Source organism: Microtus ochrogaster, unplaced genomic scaffold, assembly GCF_000317375.1.
Source record: "Microtus ochrogaster isolate Prairie Vole_2 unplaced genomic scaffold, MicOch1.0 UNK73, whole genome shotgun sequence".
In the NCBI taxonomy this organism is placed as follows: Eukaryota; Metazoa; Chordata; class Mammalia; order Rodentia; family Cricetidae; genus Microtus; species Microtus ochrogaster.
The window spans coordinates 1,768,901-1,787,566 of NW_004949171.1; the positions used below are offsets into that span (position 1 = coordinate 1,768,901).

At 44.3% G+C, this 18,666-nt stretch overlaps 1 protein-coding gene across 1 annotated transcript in view; it reads left to right on the plus strand.

The window, feature by feature from the left end:
* Positions 1-18,666, plus strand: part of Dnhd1 (dynein heavy chain domain 1) — a gene marked incomplete at its 5' end in the record, with an annotated part of 69,555 nt that overhangs the window by 36,187 nt on the left and 14,702 nt on the right. Inside the window, 10 exons of the mRNA XM_026777573.1 lie at positions 9,240-9,365; positions 9,679-9,776; positions 9,884-12,773; positions 12,976-13,141; positions 13,306-13,498; positions 13,912-14,203; positions 16,098-17,700; positions 17,856-18,064; positions 18,252-18,456; positions 18,531-18,633. Coding sequence (XP_026633374.1) covers positions 9,240-9,365; positions 9,679-9,776; positions 9,884-12,773; positions 12,976-13,141; positions 13,306-13,498; positions 13,912-14,203; positions 16,098-17,700; positions 17,856-18,064; positions 18,252-18,456; positions 18,531-18,633 — 5,885 coding nt within the window. The remainder of the gene's footprint in view (positions 1-9,239; positions 9,366-9,678; positions 9,777-9,883; positions 12,774-12,975; positions 13,142-13,305; positions 13,499-13,911; positions 14,204-16,097; positions 17,701-17,855; positions 18,065-18,251; positions 18,457-18,530; positions 18,634-18,666) is intronic.

Here is an 18,666-nt window from a genome sequence, read left to right on the forward strand (position 1 = left end):
GTCCATTAGAGATAACTTGTCATCTTTGGACATAATTTTTGTGGCATAAACCGTGCCTTCTTGTATTGACAATCTTTCCGCCAATCTGTCATAAGCTTTAGACAAAATTCGATTGTCACATTCAGCAGTTTTGATTCTCTCAGTTAATGTTTCAGTTCCTATGGAAAGGGACTGCTGGAATATACGATCCAAAGCAGCTGTTCCTTCTTCCATAGTAATGAATTTTTCCTTAACATCAACCTGTACCTTTTCTAAATTTTGCTCAGTTAACCGAGTCATGTTAAACAAAGATCTGTTCTCTTCCTGGAGAACTTCAAACTGATTCTTGAGAAGATTGTGTCATTCTCAATAGTTTTTAAACATTCAACCTCTGTCTTAAGAGACTTGATTGTATTTCTATTGTCAAAACATATAGTGCCAAGGAAAACTACGAATCCCAGAAATATCCATAGATGTGGGGTGATAGACACCTCCTGTAAAATCTCCCACATGGTACACTCAAAAAAGCTGTTGAAATCTAAAAGAGTCACGTTCTCAGACATTTTATTTATAAAAGAAAAAATTCTTTTACCTGCAATGACCGGTTCCTGCCAGTGGTGGCGAAAGAGTCCACTTGAGTCCACGTGGCCTAAGTCTGAAATAAATGACTCAAAAACAAAAATTTGAGCAGACACCAGGCTGATAAGTAGCAATTGGGCCAGAAAGGGAACAGAGAGAAAAGCTGCCAAAGTGAACAAATCAAAGGGATGGCGGTGTGCTTGAGCCGGCTCGCAGGGCCGCTGTCACGTGACCCTAGCGCCAGTGGCCGTGGGAGGGGAACAGAGACTGATCACGCTGTTACAGAGGTGCTGCCAATTTCAAACCACCGGGGAGTGCTAGCTCTCCCGTCCTGCCTGATTCTCTAGCAAGCACCAGGGAAAATCAAGTCGCTCAGAATCTCAGCTGCTTCCGCGTGCCCAGGGAGACCTCCTAGGGGAGGTGCCACTGGGAGCGTTTGCCCCCAGGAGGCTCTGATTTGGGGCGGGTATCCTCAAAGCCCCATGGGGCGGGCGCCAAATGTATCGGCGTAAATAAATGCAAGGCAGATATTAAAGAATATATACAGTTTTAATGTTTAAACAAACTTACAGAACTGTGGTTCCCGCTTAGCCATTTCACAGGAGGCAGGAAAAAGGGACAAGCCTCCTCCCATGCGCCCGCCCGATTTATCCCTACGCATTCGCCCGAGGCAAACCCACCCCCTAAAGGGGCTGGCTTAACCCTACAATCTTTTCTAGTTCCATCCATTTGCCTGCCAGTTTCATGTCATTGGTTTTTTTTAACAGCTGAATAATAACTCCATTATGTAAATATACCACATTTTCTTCATCCATTCTTTAATTGAGGGACATTTAGGTTATTTTAAGTTTCTGGCTCTTATGAATAGAGCAGCAATGGACATGAGTTGAGCTGGATGAATAGAGCTGCTATGAACATAGCTGAGCAAGTGCCCTTGTGGTATGGTGGACATCCTTTAGGTATATGCCAGGGAGTGCTATAGCTGGGTCTTGAGGTAGATCCATTCACAATTTTCTAGGAAACTGCCATATTGATTTCCACAGTGGCTGTACAAGTTTGCACTCCCACCAGCAGTGGAGAAGTGTTCCCCTTGCTCCACATCCTCACCAGCATGAGCTGTCACTTGTATTTTTGACCTTAGCATTCTGACAAGTGTAAGATGGAATCTCAGAGTCGCTTGTAGTCCTCTAATGGTTAAGGATATCGAACATTCCTTTCATGTGTTTCTTAGCCATGTACAATTCCTCTGTGGAGAATTCTCTGTTTAGATCTGTACCCCATTTTTAATTAAATTATTTAGTTTTTTGATGACTAGTTTCTTGAGTTCTTTATATATTTTGGCAGTCAGCCCTCTATCAGATGTAGGGTTGGTGAAATATTTTCCCATTCTGTAAGCTGCCATTTTGTCCTATTGGCAGTGTCCTTTGCCTTACTGAAGCTTTTCAATTCCATGAGATTCCATTTATTAATTGTCAGTCTTAGTACCTGTACTATCAGTATTATATTCAGTAAGCTATGTCCTGTGCCAGAGCATTCAAGATTATCCCCCACTTTCTCTTCTATCAGGTTTAGTATGTCTGGTTTTATGTTGAAGTCTTTGATTAATTTGTACTTGAGTTTTGTGCAATGTGATATATGTGGATCAATTTGCAATCTTCTACTTGCTGACATCTAGTTAGACCAGCACCATTTGTTGAAAATGCTTTCTTTTTTTCCATTGTATATTTCTGGCTTCTTTGTCAAAAAAAATCAGGTGTCCATATTATGTGGATTTACATCTGGGTTTTCAATTCAGTTCCATTTATCAACTTGCTTGTTTTTATGCCAATATCATGTTGTTTTTACTACTACAGCTATGTAGCACAAGCTTGATGTCAGGGATGGTGATACCTTTAAAAGTTCTTTTACTGTATAGGATTTTTTTTTAAAAACAATCCTGGGTTTTTTGTTTTCTAAATGAAGATGAGTATTGTTCTTTCCAGGTCTGTAAAGAATTTTGTTGGGCTGGAGAGATGGCTCAGTAGTTAAGAGCATTGCCTGCTCTTCCAAAGGTCCTGAGTTCAATTCCTGGCAACCACATGGTGGCTCACAACCATCTGCAATGAGGTCTGGTGCCCTCTTCTGGCCTGCAGACATACACACAGACAGAATATTGTATATATAATAAATAAATAAATAAATAAATAAATAAATAAATAAATAAATAAATAAATAGTTAAAAAAAAGAATTTTGTTGAAAGTTTGATAGGAATTGTGTTGAATCTATAGATTGCTTTTGGTAAGATGGCCATTTTTACAATGTTAACCCTACCAATCCATGAGCATGGGAGATGTTTCCATCTTCTGACATCTTCTCCAAATTATTTTTTTAAAGACTTGAACTTCCTGTCATTCAGGTTTTTCACTTGCTTGGTTAGAGTTACACCAAGATATTTTATGTTATATGTGGGTGTAGGAAGAGAGAGAGCTGCTTGTTGGTTCCCAGCTGCTCAGCCCCGAAATAATCACACAGAAACTGTATTAATTATAAGACTGCTTGGCCCATTAGCTCTAGATTCTTATTGGCTGACTCGTATGTTAATTTAACCCATTTCTATTAATCTGTATATTGCCATGTGGCAGTGGCTTACTGGCAAAGATTCACCATGTCTGACTCTGGCAGCTCCATGGCGTCTCTCTGACTCTGCCTTTTTCTTCTCAGCATTCAGTTCCATCTTCCCCGCCTACCTAAGTTCTGCCCTATCAAGGCAGTTTCTTTATTCATTAATGGTAATCACAGCACACAGAGGGGTCTCCCACATCATGTGGGTATTGTAAAAGGTGTTGTTTCCCTAATTTCTTTTTCAGCCCATTTGTCCTTTGTATATTGGAGGGTCACTGAATTTATTTGGTTTACTTTGTATCTAGTCTCTTCCCTGAAAGTGTTTATCAGTTTCCCTGGTGGAATTTTTAGAGTCACTTATGTATATTATCAAATCATCTGAAAATAGAGAAAGTTTGACTTCTTCCATTCCAATTTGAATCCCTCCGGTCTCCTTCAGTTGTCTTATTACTCTAGCTCATGCTTCAAGTATTCTTTTGAGTAGGATAGAGAGAGTGGGCATCATTGTCTTGTCCCTGATTTTAGTGGAATTGCTTTAGATTTCTCTCAATTTAATTTGATGTTGGCTATTGACTTGCTGTTATTTTGATTTTATTATGTTTAGGTATGTCCCTTGTATCCCTGATATTTTCAAGACTTTTATCATGAAGGGGTTAGATTTTGTTAAAAGCTTTTTCAGCACCCAATGAGATGATCATGTCATTTTGTGGTTTTAGTTTGTTTATATGATGTGGTGAATTACATTGACAGATTTTCATATGTTGAACCATCCCTGCATCTTTGGGATGAAACCAACTTGATCATGGTGAATGATCTTTTGGATATATTTTTGGCTTCCGTTTTGGAATATTGTATTGAGTATTTTTGCATCTATGTTCATATGGGAAATTGTTTTGTAATTCTCTTTCTTTCTTGAGTCTTTGTGTGGTTTGGGTATCAGAGTGACTATGGCCTCATAAAATGAATTTGGCAATGTTTCTTCTGTTTCTATTTTTGTGGAATAATTTGAGTCTTTTTTTTTTTAAAGCTGGGTAATGGTGGTACATGCCATGCCTTTAATCCTAGAATAAGCAAGGTGGAACTCTGTGAGTTTGGGGTCAGGTTGGTCTACAGATCAAGTTCCAGGACAGCTAGGACTACACAGAGAAACCCTGTCTTAGGAAAGAAAGAAAGAAAGAAAGAAAGAAAGAAAGAAAGAAAGAAAGAGAAGGAAATTCTTTGTGGTTATTTATCTCTACTTGTCAATACTCTGTCCTCTGGATTTTATCCTGCTGATTTTACCCTTTTCCCACTCATCCATTTATTCTCCCCCCCCCCAGTTGACAGAAGAGAACTATATTGGGTCCCTGAGTTTGGGGTCAAGCAGGACTTCAGCTTTATTTGCCCTTCTTCTTGAGGCACAGGTTGTTGGCGTGGCTATACTTCTTGTGGCAGTTGATCACACATTCAAATTCACGATAGATCACCATATAGAGGACAATAGGTAAGGGAAGACTAGTACTTGTGGCAGATTGTGGCAGTTGTACTTGTGGGTGAGCTCACTAAGGGCTACTTCAATGATGTCACCATGTGCAGGGTGTACACTTTCTGGATGTTGTAGTTAGGCAGGGTGTGGCTATCCTCCAGCTACTTGTTGGTGACATCAGCCACTGCTTGTCAGGTGGGATGCCTTCCTTGTCTTCAATTTTGGCCTTGACATTTCCCATTGTGTCACCAGGTTCAGTCTTGAGGATGATGGTCTTGCCCATCAGGATCTTCATGAAGATATGCATGTCTGCTGATTGGCCACTTGTTGAAAGACAAAGAAGCATTTGTTCTTTTATTCTCACATTGAATGCATGGACCTTCTTTGTGCCAAACACATGGCACTCTGAGATTAACAGATACAGTCCTGTATCCCTCAAACTTACAGCACAGTGAGAGAGACCAAGAACACCAGCCATTTCTTCCTTTCTTCCTTCCTTTCTTCTTTTCTTCCTTCCTTCCTTTCTTCCTTCCTTCCTTCCTTTCTTCCTCCCCCTCTCATTTATTTATTTTTGTTTTTTTTTTCAAGATGAGGATTCTTTATGTCGCCTTGGCTGTCCTAGAACTAGTTATGTAGACAGACAAGGCTGTCCTCAAGTTCACAGAGATCTGCTGGCCTCTGCCTCCCTAAGGCTGGGATTAAAGATGTGCATCAACATCACCCAGCCAATATCATACGTTTAAATGCATGATAGACTACGATATTGAGGGCAGTAGGAAAGAGAAGACCAGCTCAAAGAACCAGGGTTATTAAGAGAAGTACCACTTTAGACAGTGTTCTCAGGCTAACTTTTGAAAAAGTAAGTTTGTCAGACTTGCAATGTGAGAAAAACATTCCACATAGGGAGCAGCACTTTTACAACTTAGGGGAAGAAAGGGTTTATTTGTCTTATAGGTAACAGTCCATCATCATGGGAAGCCAAGACTAGAACTCAAGGCAAGCATCTGGGACAGGAAATGAAGCAAAGAGCACAGAGGAATGATTGTTACTGGCTTGCTTCCTCTGGCTTACTTAGTTACTTCTCTTATATAGCTAAGGCCTACCTGCCTAGGTATGGCCTGCTTACAGTGGAAGGGGTCCTCCTATATCAATTAGTAATCAAGAAAATGTCCACAGATGAAAGTAGTTTCTTAACTGAAGTCCCTTCTTCCCAAATGTGTCTAGTTAAGATCTGAAGCTAACTATGACAAAAAGTATAAGAAGATGTGTTGGGAACTGCTGATAGAGGAGACATTCTCTTATTCAACATAATTGGTATCAGAGAACTCAAGAAATTAGTTAAATATGTAATCATGATAGGTAGCTAGCTAACTAGCTAGGACGTGAGATTTTGGTTTATTGAGACATGGTTTCTCCGTGCAGCTTTGGAGCCCATCCTGGAACTAGCTCTTGCAGACCAGGCTGGCCTCAGATTCATAGAGATCCACCTGCCTCTGCATCCTGAGTATTGGGATTAAAGACATGCACCACCACTGCCTGGCCAGGACTTGAGATTTTTCTTTTAGCTAAATTGTTTGCTAACATTTTATTCTAAGAACAAGAGCTTTTTATTAGCTTGCCTTTACCTTATATTGTTTCCTTAACAACAGAAACCCTTTCTCACACATACTCCAGTAGTTATTTTATTAGATTATATAATTAAAACTGGGACAGAACTCACACAAAAAGGTTTTCAAGCTAGCTCATTTAACTTGCATTTAATCAGGCATACAATTTATTTTGGAGCAAAAATGTTGGTGTATTCTAAATAATAGCTTGAGATTTATACACTTCTGTTGGATTTTGATCATTAGACAGTACCATTGTAGTGGTTTGATTTGCAAATCTCCCTCATGCTCATGTATTGAGGGTTTGGGATCCTAAGGCTTTAGTCTCTTGATGGATTCATAATGTGATGGCATTGTTGGGTGGTAAAAAAGTAGGAGATGAGGCCTAATTGGAGGAAGTACTTCAGTGGGGGGGGGTGTTCTTGAGAGTCATATCTTGCTTTGGCTCTTCCCATTTTCCCTTTTCTCTGCTTCCTGGCCACAATGATGTAAACTGCTAAGTTTATCCTCCTCCATGATTGGCAAAAACTTTGAGACTGTGAATTAAAATGAATATATCCCTCCTTAGTTGTGTGTACTAGGTAATTCATCATAGCAATGAAACTTCTGATTAATACAGTCAGTATATCTATGATAGAAAGGAGAAAATCCACTAGAGGACCTTCCAACTTACTGAGATAGAATCCAAAGACTACTTGGAAGAAGAAATAGGCACGAGCAGTTTACAAAAGAAATTATTCAGTAATATTTAAATCATAGAGAATATTTTGTTGTAGGAAATTGATAAAGTCAGAGTTTAATTCAACACAGGGAATTGGGAGGCAAAGAATAGAGAAAGGAAGATCAGTTAAGAGACAACTTGTGTAACACAAGTGAAAAGCAGTAATAGCCCACACTAGAATGGTAGCAATGGAGAATGAAGAGTAGATGCAGTTGGGCTACTTATGAGTCTGTCTGGGAAAAATGTATAGGTAGTGTAAATTTGTCATAGAAGAGAGGATATGGCATATGTCTGTAAACAGAGACTGTTCATTTGTTTCCTGGCTGCCCAGACCCAAATAATAACATAGAAATTGTATCAATTACAACACTGCTTTGGGCAATAACTTAGCCATATTTTTAGCTAACTCTTACATCTAAAATTAACCCATAATTCTTATATGTGTTAACCACGTGGCTTGGTACCTTTTATCAGTGGGGCATTCTCACCTTGCTTCCTTGGCATCTGGGTAACGAATACAGACTGAGTCTTTCATCTTCCCAGAATTCTCCTGTTCTGGCCACCCCACTTATACTTCCAATCAGCGTTTCATTAAACCAATACAAATAACAAATCTTTTCAGGGTACAAGACCGTTGTCCTACAGTATATGTCTTTTCTTTATCTTTATCATGCATCCATGTTCATTATTTGGTTTGGAATACATTTCCTATCTATTTTCACATGGAATTCTTGTTCCCACCTCTCTTATTTAGGACTAATCATTTTCAGTGTTGACTGAAATTGATTTTAAGACCAGACATCTGTAGTTAATACTCATACCATGATTCAAAGGACATTCTCTTCCCACTTTGGACAAGCACATTAATGCTGATCTTTTTTGTTCATGTTTGACCCACAGTTTGTCAATCTGCTTCTTTGTTGTATTCGGCTTTCCCATATGCCCTTAGATTCCTTTGCTACTAAAGTAATTTTAAAAACTAGTGAAGTACAAAATATGGATTTTTTGTGAAGTTTAGTTCTTAAATTACCTCTAAATATAACTTCAGGTACCAAATGGACTCTTCCAATCTTCATTTGAGGTCACAGTCCTTAACCTACTTTCTGTTCAACTTTCCCACTGGCTCTAATTCACACAGAATATTGTATGCTTGACATTTCTCCCTACAGTTTTGTCCTTTCTCTATACTAGGATTCTGTATCAGCTCTGGGTATATTCGTCAAGGACACATTTTATGGTGGCCATACACCATGAAACTAGTGACTTCACTTGCCTGAATGAGCCAAGAAGATGAAAACTTAGGTTTTAACTCTTACCACAGGAAGACATGTTATTATAGGGTTAATGACACTACTAATCATTCAATCTCCATTTTCGAATCTTATCAAAATTAGGAAGGACATACATGAAAAGGATAGTTCAACATCCAAAATATCCCCCAAGAAAATGTTCTTTTAAAATATATAATGTATTGGCAGACATAGCTAGATTAAGATTTCACGTAACCTGTTTTAACCTTCCCAAGATCAGATGAGAATCTCAAGTCTGTGTGGGTATATAAAGGAAATATGGCATCTGAACTGTCAGATAGCTATGGGGATTTGTACTCTGCTCTACATTATTTAGACAAGCACAACAGATGCTTCCCCACCCTCTAGAGATCATTTAAAGGGGGATAAAACAGAGGACCCAAACTGTTCCAATATTGTTTTCTCTAGAGATACTCTGAGATGTAGATACTGTGTATTTTCTTTCAAACATGAGTATTTAGAGAGTCCTACATCTATCCAAACCAATCTCTCTAAATTCTGTTGTTAATCTAGTGTCTATGCTGTACCAGGCCTGGCCTCATACAAGCTAATTCTTTACGTGACCCCCAAGGAGCCCCGTGTTAAGATCATGTGAGAAAATTTTGGTCTCCCAGGATCCCAGTCATCCCAGAATAGGCCTTCTTGATGCAAACATACTATGTAGGGACTTGGAGCCATGAGGTGTCTTTCTAGGATGAAGCTCTGGCATATTAAAGAACGCCTGTATAAGTAGATAAGAATGACAGTATCTAGCAGGAGAAATCTGCTGGGTTAGCATCTATACCCATAGTGCCTGTTTTAAGGTCTCAGTTCTCTACCATATCAGCTCTATCTCTGAAGACAGAAAGGGTCTTAAAGTGATTGCCTTCCCTGGAAGGTCAAGATGTGTTCTTTCCTGCCCCAGTCCCTGCCCTTGAGTCACATAGAATGATATCAGCTTAGCTGAGCTTTGACAGCACATATTTTTCTTCCTAAGACTACAGCAGCCTGCAAGATGCCATCCAGAACAGTCTTCAGGCACTATTCAAGATCCTAGCCATCCAAAAGTCAGGAGAGTTGAATAAAATAGCTTTAGAGTGGGTGTCCATCATGTACAGCCTAGGTAAGTATAGTGTTCTAGTAGATGGATGGAACCTAATGTAGACTGTCCCAGAGGTATGAGGGTAGCAGGGGGACATTGGATAGAAGATGTGAAGGACAAAATAAGGACTTTCCAGGCTCCGTCTTGGCTTGATGTGACCAGGTCTTTATTTCTAGTGACTGCTTTACTTCCTCTAATCAGATCCTTGGGTTCTTCTGAGCAGTATGTTTCTGTTGGGGCTAGTGGGTCACAGGAGAGGTCAGGTGTATGCTAGACCCCCCTTGAAGGTGTTAGAACCCATTTCCCTCAAGTATTTTTCTGACTGTTTACACAGGTGCCCTACTGGAGGTGTGGGTGGCTTTCCAGCAGAAGTGGATTTTTCTAAATAAAGTTCTACATGAGATGAAGATCCAGTTTCCTGGTGCTGAGCTGGTAGGGAAGGGAGTTAAAGAAGGTGGGCAAGAGCTCCTGAATGTCAGGGCTCTGGATGGAAGAGTGGAGCTGTCAGATTACCCTCACTACCACCTTTCTCACCACAGAATGCCCGTTTCAAAGTCATGGATGATCAGTATCGGACCCTAATGCGAATCTCTGTAGCTGACCCAATGGTTCTGTCACTAATAGTGCCCAATGCCAAGAGGAGCCCTTACTTTCAAGGTCAGCATCTACAACAACTACTTAAAGCAGGATCTGTGGAGCTGGAGGCCATCATCATGGCTCTGGAGGATGTCCTCTATGGGGTATGTTCCCACTTCCCCCGCCTTTTCTTCCTCAGTGACAGTGAACTGGTGGCCCTGCTTGCTGCCCCTCTAGAGACCTGTGAGGCTCAACCATGGGCACAGCGCTGCTTTCCTCACATTAAAGCTGTGGACTTCAGGTCCAACCCAATTAATGAGAAAAGCAAGAATGACCAGGAGCCAAGCTCGAGTACACAGACTCCAGTGGAGACAATTGCTGTGCTAGGGGCATGTGGAGAGAAAGTGAAGCTTCAGGGTCCTCTTCCTCTACACCCAGATCTTCCTAAGTGGCTAGCCTCTTTGGAGAAGTGTCTGCGTTTTGTAATCGTGAACTTGCTGCAGAGCTGTGTCGCCACCCGCCTTGCTCAAGGCCCATCCCTAGTTAAGGCACTGAAGGCACTGCCTCAAGAGAGAAAGGTGCCCATGCAGCTCTATGTCCAGCACTGGCTAGATGCAGTGGAGGCTTTTCCATGGCAGTGCATACTGGTGGCAGAGGAGATAGTGTGGCGGGCTGAGATGGAGGAGCTTCTGTCTGAGTGGGGGACCATGCGGATGATTCCCATACATGTACACAAGCTGGAAGTGCTGGTGCAGTTTATACGATCTCAGAGGAGCTCCCAGGGTGAGCACCCTCTGCCTTCTGTTCGCCAGACTAGCCTATTCAGTACCCTGCTGGTCATGGCAGTGAATCATCGGGATGTAGCACAGCTCCTGGGAAAGCACCGGGTCAGCGATCTGACAGACTTCCACTGGGTCCGCCAACTTAAGTATCACTTGGGTTCATCTCACTCAAACCCCAAGGGGCCCGTGCAGTATCTTAAGACTGTTGCATCTGCTGAGCCCTCTCTGTCACCAGCTGTATGCTGGATAGATGTGCTTGGCCGGTCCTTCATATACAATTATGAGTATCTGGGACCCAAACTGGGGCCTCTACCCAGCCTGATGCATGAGCGGCAAGTGTTGGTTCTCTTATTGGCCATGGAGGAGGTGGCCTGTGGGACCCTACTTGGCCGAGATGGTTTGGGCAAGTCAGAAACAGTAAATAGCCTGTCATGGGCCCTGGGCCGCCAACTGGTAATGATGCCCTGCTTGCCCCAGATAGAGTTCCGATGTCTGAGCAATTATTTGAATGGTGCCCTTCAGGGTGGAGCCTGGCTGCTGTTGGAGAACGTTCACCAACTGCCTCCTAGCTTGCTCTCTGCCCTGGGCCAGCGTCTGGATGAACTACACCATCTTTATGCTCCATTGTACCAGAAAGCTTCCCAAAACATCAGTACCATAAACCCTACTAAGCCCCTATTCATTGGCGCTGGTTTCTTTGAGAAGCACCATGTGTTCATGCGCCTTGGCTATGGCTGTTTCCTGACATTTCATGCCCTGAGCCCTGATGTGCCTGCCAATCTGCACCTGCTACTGCGTCCTGTGGCCTTGGCACTGCCTGACCTGCACCGAGTGGCAGAAGTTTACCTGCTGGGAGCAGGGGTGAAGGATGCCTCCCGAATGGCTACTCAGCTATCCAAATTATTCTCCTTAGAGCGTGAGCTAGTGTCTGGGACCTTGCCCTGCCGCTTGTCACTGCTCAAGCAGGTGCTGGAAGATACAGTACAGACGCTAAATGCACCTGTGGAGGAAAACAATTCCGAGCAGCCAGACAACCTAGCTGCGCCTGAGGAGGCTGCCCTACTGCAAGCCCTGCTGCACTCCCCGCTGTTCAGCATCCTTGATGGGCTCCGCCTGCAAAAGCTCCGAGAGCTGCTCTGTGGGATTTTCCCTAACGCTAGTCACATGCTGGCGGAACCTGTGACCCATAGACTGATGAGGTCTGTAGTGGTGGAAGAACTCCAGCAGGTAGGCCTGCTTCCCACCCCTAACGTATTAATGTCTCTGGAGCAGCTCAGTCAGGCCCTGAGCCGGGCCTCTGGTATTCTGCTCTTGGGCCCTGCAGGCAGTGGCAAGAGTAGTTGTTGGAAGAGCTTATTTAAGATTCAGAATCGGCTGGCAGCCATGGAACAAACCTCAACCCAGGGTTTCCAGTCTGTGGAAATTGCCCACTTATATCCTAGCGTGCTCAGCTCCCAAGAATTCCTAGGGTGGTCAGAGGGTCCCTCCTGGCACTATGGCATCTTCCCCAAGCTTCTTCATGCTGCCCCTCATTGTAAGAATGTGAACTCAGAAGAGCAGTCAGAGGAAGTCACAAGGATCCAACAATGGATAGTATGTGATGGGACCCCTAATCCTACATGGATAGACTCCATCACTTGTCTCCTAAGTGACCCTCCCCAGCTGAGTCTCCCTAATGGTCAACAGATAGCACGACCCCTGAGTACCTTTTTCTTGATGGAGGTGGCAGAGGCAGCAGGCATGTCTCCTACAGTGGTAGGCCGGTGCGCTCTAGTCTGGTGTTGTGGGGAGCAGACATGGCAGTGCATGCTTAATGTCTTGATGGCATCCCTGCCTCATGAATACCATCTGCAGCAAGAGACAGTCATTGAGCTCAACAGCTTAGCTGAAGTACTGGTGCCTGCAATGCTCAGATTCCTTACCCGCATAGGTGCCAGTTCTCTGCTACAGGTACATGGGCATCAGACTGTTTGCCCAGGTGTGGCGGAAGTTGCCAGCCTGGCCCGCATCTTGCGTGCTCTGCTTGACCCCCATCTACGCTTATATGAAGAGGAGAAGCCACGTGTTCAAGGTAGGGAGGTAGAAAGGTTGGCTTTTGAGAGAGCTGGGATCCTGAGGAGAACTGGGTGACATCTGAGGCAGAGAAGCATGGGTTCTTCGGTGAAGCTGGTTCAGGGAACCAAAAGTGGAGAGAAGTAATGCAGCCAACTTCTGTTTTCCCCTCCATCTTCTTTTTCGATGGATTCCTATTCTGACCATGGTGACCATTGCAGAGAACTTTAGTGGCAGCGATCTTGCAACACAAAGCTTCAAATCTTCAAAAAGCAGGGTCCAGTCTGACAGCGACGGCATGACTAAAAAGCAGAGGAGACATTTGCTGGCTATCAGCAGCTTTCTTTTCGCCACAATCTGGGGCTTTGGAGCACACCTTCCATCCAGGTACCACAAGAATGGGAGGTATAGTGTACGAAAGAACTGATGTAGACTGGTCTGTGGTGATTAAAATTCATGGAACATTACAGTGGGGATATGGTGGAGTATATGAAAGTCATAGATGGAACTTTTATGACTATCTGACTCTTACCTATGTGTCCTCTGATCAGGCACTGGCCTCTCTTTGATAACTTCATGAGGGATTTTATTAGTTCCCTATCCAACTACCCTGAGCCACCTCCTTCAGCCTTGGTGTTTGATCTACATGTAAACCTTGAAGATGGAACACTGGTCCCCTTTGCTGGCCAGTACCTGAGCAGCTGTGTCAAAGGAAACCTGGGTACTTTCCAGCCCTCTTCCCAGGTATGGAGATAGTGGGGAAATAGTTTGGGTTGAGGCTTAAGGAGCTATGCTAGAGGGTGGCCCACATTTGAGGTCCTCCTGAGGCCCAGAAGTTCCCATACTCTGGTGTTTTCACAATTACAAGAATACATGATTTGTTCTTTAAGAACAGCTTTAAGAGCCAGGTGACAGTGGCGAATGCCTTTAATCCCAGCACTTGGGAGGCAGAGGCAGGCGGATCTCTGTGAATTCAAGCACAACCTGGTCTACAAAAGCTAGTTTCAGGACAGGCTCCAAAGCTACAGAGAAGCCCTGTCTTGAAAAACAAATAGACAAACAAGAACAGCTTTAAGACAATTTCCCTAGAACTAATTTTCTGCTTGACTGTTGTCCAATTTGGAGCTGCCACAGTAAGCCCTGATCCAACCCTGCAGACCGAACGGCTTTTGTATGTGGTGAACCTGCTTCTATCAGATGGACAGCCAGTGCTGCTTGCTGGAGAGATAGCCACAGGGAAGTCAGCTTTTGTGGAGGTGCTAGTGGAGCCAAGTCACCCTTCCATCCACAGCCCCATTCACTCTGCTTTAAGTTCTGCCCACCTTCGTCACGTGCTGAGCAGAGGGGTCCACGGTCAAACACAAGCCACCGGCTCATTCCTGGGGTATTACCAGGATTCCAAAGGCTCACTCCTTTTCCTGATGGAAGATCTGCACCTGGCTAGTTCTGGTGAGGAGCTGGGAGGAGGAAATGAGGGGAAAGCTACTGCCAACGCCATCTACCACTGCCAACTATGCCCCTTGAATGCAGGTAGAAGGAAAAGTGGGGAGAAATAAGAAACTGTATTACAAGATTGTTGTTTTCTTGTATTTGCCTGAGGCAAAAATCAAACGCGTGTCCCTAAATAAAATGCATGGATAAACATTATCTAGAAAAGCCAAAGCCTGGAACTAACCTAATACCCCTTCATGTGCTGATGGATCTACAAATTGTGGCATTTTTGTAATGGAATATTATATGTTGTATAATAATATATCAAATTACTGTTATATAAAAATATATGACTGTCAAAAGCTGGCAAAGTGAAAGAAAACAGTATGACCAAGTATCTACTATATGATTCCATTTATACAAGGGGCATAGTTGACAGTGGTAGAACTCAGTTTAGAGAGCAATGTCATACAGACATTGGTAGACGGAGTGGGGGTGACTGTAGAGCAATGTCTGCATGGTGGTAGACAGGGGTGACTCTAGAGTAATGTCTGCATGGTGGTAGACGGAGTGGGGGTGACTGTAGAGCACTGTTTGCATGTCATAGATGGGGCAGGATGATTGGAGGAGCACGAAGGAGCTTTCAGGGCTGATAAAATCTCAGTAGCATTGAAATGGTGGCTTACAGAGGTGTCCGCAGTTAGGACTCCACCATATGTTTAAATATATATTTGGCTGTAAATCACATCTTTCTCTTTAATGTTTTTATATTAGGATATAAAATAATGGGTTTTGTTATGGTATTTTATACATATGTGTCTTTATACTTTGTTCTCAACTCCCTTCCCATTTCCATCCTCATTTTCCTTGCCTCTCTCTTGTAAATCACATATTAAAGTCATATAAAATTTTATTTAGTTGTGGGGTGTGTGTGTACAGGTGCACCTTGTGCCACAGCATGTGTATAGGGTCAAGAAACAACTTTGAGGAACTGGCTCTCTCTTTCCTTCCTAAGGCAGCAGGATCTCTCTTGCTTCAATGCTGTGTTATGTACTCCAGGCTAGCTGGCCTACAGCTTCCCTGAAATTCTGCTGTTCCTACTTCCCATCTCTCAGTAGGTGTGCTGGGATACACCTGGCTGTTTGACATGGGGATTGGATTCTAGTTGTCAGGCTTGCTTGGCTAGCAGTCATACTCATTGAGCCATCTCCCTGGCTTTTTTTTTTTTTTTGGCAAGTTCTCCTGTAGTCCAGGTTGACCTTGAAGCCATTGTTGCCAAAGGTGGCCTTGAACTCTTGATCCACCTGTCTTTATCTGCCAAGTGCTGGGACAATAGGTATGTACCACCATGACTGGATCAAATCATAGGTGTGATATAACTGTGCGTTTTATAATGAAGATGATTTGTACTTTTTTTTTGTAAACCAATGAGATTTATTGGGGTTACTTAGAGGGATATGGGTGAGGGGTTACTTACAGGAGCAGAACAGACAGCTGCATCACTAAAGCCCACCCCAACATGAGTGACAGCTCACAAAAGCTGGGAACCAGGAGCATACTGCACAGCCTACAGGCAGCTCCTCGGGTTGGAGGGTGTACTTTGCGGATGACATGATTTGTACTTTCTAACTGGGATCTGACTCGGTTTCTAACATCTCAGTTAAAAAATCTTACAGTATTCATTTCCTTTAGGCAATGAGTAAGTAGGATCTAAGGGAGGAGAGAGAAGACATATTTCACTTAGGAATGTGTGGAGAGAGAGCAACTTGCTCAGAGGTTACCAAGTGCCAAATCATCAGGCACACAGAATAATCTGTGTGCTGGAAAGAGAGGAGGCAGGGATAGGATGTACACTGGGTACTTCCGTGTGGACTTGCAAATGCCTTTCAATGCTCATCTCAATGTTTTACAGACCCAGAGAAGAGCTGCCAGCCAGTGCTGGAGACTCTGCGCCAGGCAATGGAAGGCACCATCTACACTCGAAACACCTTGGAATTACAGACGCTGCAGCCTACAGTCAACTTCCTTGCCACTGCTACAGTGCCAGGCTACTCTGAGCGCCCACTCTGTCCACGTCTCTTCCGACTCTTCACAGTGCTGGCCCTGGACAACATGAGCCAGGACAGCCTTTTGAGAAGGCATGTACCTAGTATCCAAGCCTGGCTGGAGCGCTTCCCCTCTGTGGAGCGGGAGCACACTCTGGCAAGAGCCCTTGTCAGAGCTTCCGTGGAGGCTTGGGAGGCTGTGTGCAACTGCTTCATGCCTTCCCCTCTCCGCCCACATTACCGCTTTTCCCTGCATTCTGTGAGCCACATTCTGGAAAGCCTGCAGCTGCTGCCTACCAGAATTGGCTCACGAGGTTTTGCAGATTCTTTTCATCACCAGGAGCATCTGCGCCGGGTGTCCGGCCTACGTGGAACTCGCCTGACTATTATGATGTCCATGCGCGTTGTGGTGCGTCTTTGGTTACATGAGGCACAAAGGACATTTTGTGACCGGCTGAACAGTGATAGGGAACGTTCCCATTGTGCTAAGCTGCTTCTAGAAATAGCTCAGAGTGTCTTCTGTTGTGGGCCAGAGTCTCAGCCCTTGGTCAAGGACTTTGAGGAGGAAGTGGAGGAGGAAAAAGTGCCCGAAGTAGAATCAGAAGGAGAAATAGCCCAGTGGGAGGACCTAAGCAGCAGTGACAGTGAATCAGAGGAAGAAGAGGACCCGTATGGTCTTCAGGTCACCACAGGCTCATTCCTCGGTGATAGCAGTCTAGCACCATTACCCCTAAGACTGGTAAACAAGAACACAGGAAGTGTAAGTCAGATGGCAGAGCAGGAGGAAGAGATAACAGCTTCTTTTGGTAAGCTCCAGTCAGAGACACCCAAGAGTGAGTGGCAGACAGCAACCCAAATGGACTTTAGTTTACCCTTGTTGCTACCTGTGCTGTTGTTCTATCCCCAGGAGAAGCCCTCAGACCTAGTGTTCAGTCTGGAACTTACACTAGGATCTAACCCCGAGAGCCCCAACTTGTACTTGGAGCGGCAGTGGGAAACTCTGGAAAAGCAGTTGGCTGCCTCAGCTGTCCGCCTGAAGCTGAACCCTCACCTCACTCAGGGCCACATGATGACCCAGCATGTGGCCCGCCTGGTCCGAGTTCTGGCTAGGCATCGGCAGCATGGCCTGCTGCTCTCAGTGACTCGGGGTACTGGGCGCCATACAGCCATCAGTCTGGCTTCTAGCATTTGTCAGGCTCACCTCTTTCACCTGCCATCTGAGTCCGAGGAAGCTATTTTCCAGTGTCTCCGAGATGCCAGCTGGTGTGCTGGAGTATTAAACCAGCCAGTGGCTCTTCTGGTGCCTGAGACTGTGAATGTTGCTATCTTTCACCGGCTGGTGGCCCTGGCAACCTCAGGTAGCTTTCCTGACCAGTACACAGAGGCAGATCTGGATAACATCGAAGAACATCTCCCCAAGGAGAACCCTGTGGTCAAACCCATCATTAAGAAGGACACAGTATTGCATAGGTAAGGCCCAGAATCCATCCATTTCAGCTCTGTTTTACTGTTTCCTGGCTAAAAGGACAAGAGAAAATCTTTAGGCCGTCATGAGACAGCTAAAGGGTGGGGTGGCTATGTAAATAGGTCTAAAGAAAGATGACAGCTGAGTCCCTGACTTACAGGTTCTACCAGCAAGTATGTAGCAACTTGCACATGTTCTTCTTGATGGGAGATGACCAAGCCCAAAAGCAGCTGCCCTCCACTCTTTTCCTGAAGCTCCTTCAACTGACCATTGCCAATGTTGACCGCTATGAACCCTGGGACCAAGCTTCCCTCGTCAGGATTGCCCAATACCATCTAGAGGATGCTCAGAGTCTACCTCTTGATGATGGTGAGCCACTTTCCATTTGCTCCTACCACTCACCCCAACCAGCTAGAGAGAGTTACTGCTCAGGGCAGTCTCTCCCATCCTCTCTTCTCCTTCCTCTCCTTGCTTTCTGACTGATATTTTCTGCTTTCCTTCCTTTCTCATTCCTCTTCAATCCTACAAGGCCAGACTAAAACTATATCCATTTCAGGCTCTTTAAAGTGCCCAGATATCAAGGCCTTCATTCCTAATGTGGCCAAAATCATGGCTCTCATCCACCTTTCATCTGCCTGTTATCATCAGCATGTTTGCCCTGCATTGCCACTTGTCACGCCTAAGACATTCCTGGACTTCTTGGACATGTTCCTGCTGCTGCAGCAGCAGATGGTCCTGAAGATGAGAATGAAGGCCCGGCGGTAAGCATCCCCATCCCTGCAATCTACTTCTTTCCACTCTCTTGAGTCCACTCACTGGCATATTGTGTTTCCAGTATCCACTCTGCCCTAAAGACTCTGAGGCTGTTGGTTGAGAGGCACAGCACCCAAACTAACCTGCTAAGTGACCTGGAAATGCGGCTAAAAGGCTCCTATAAGGTAAAGAGGGAGAAGACTGTGAGATTTGCACAG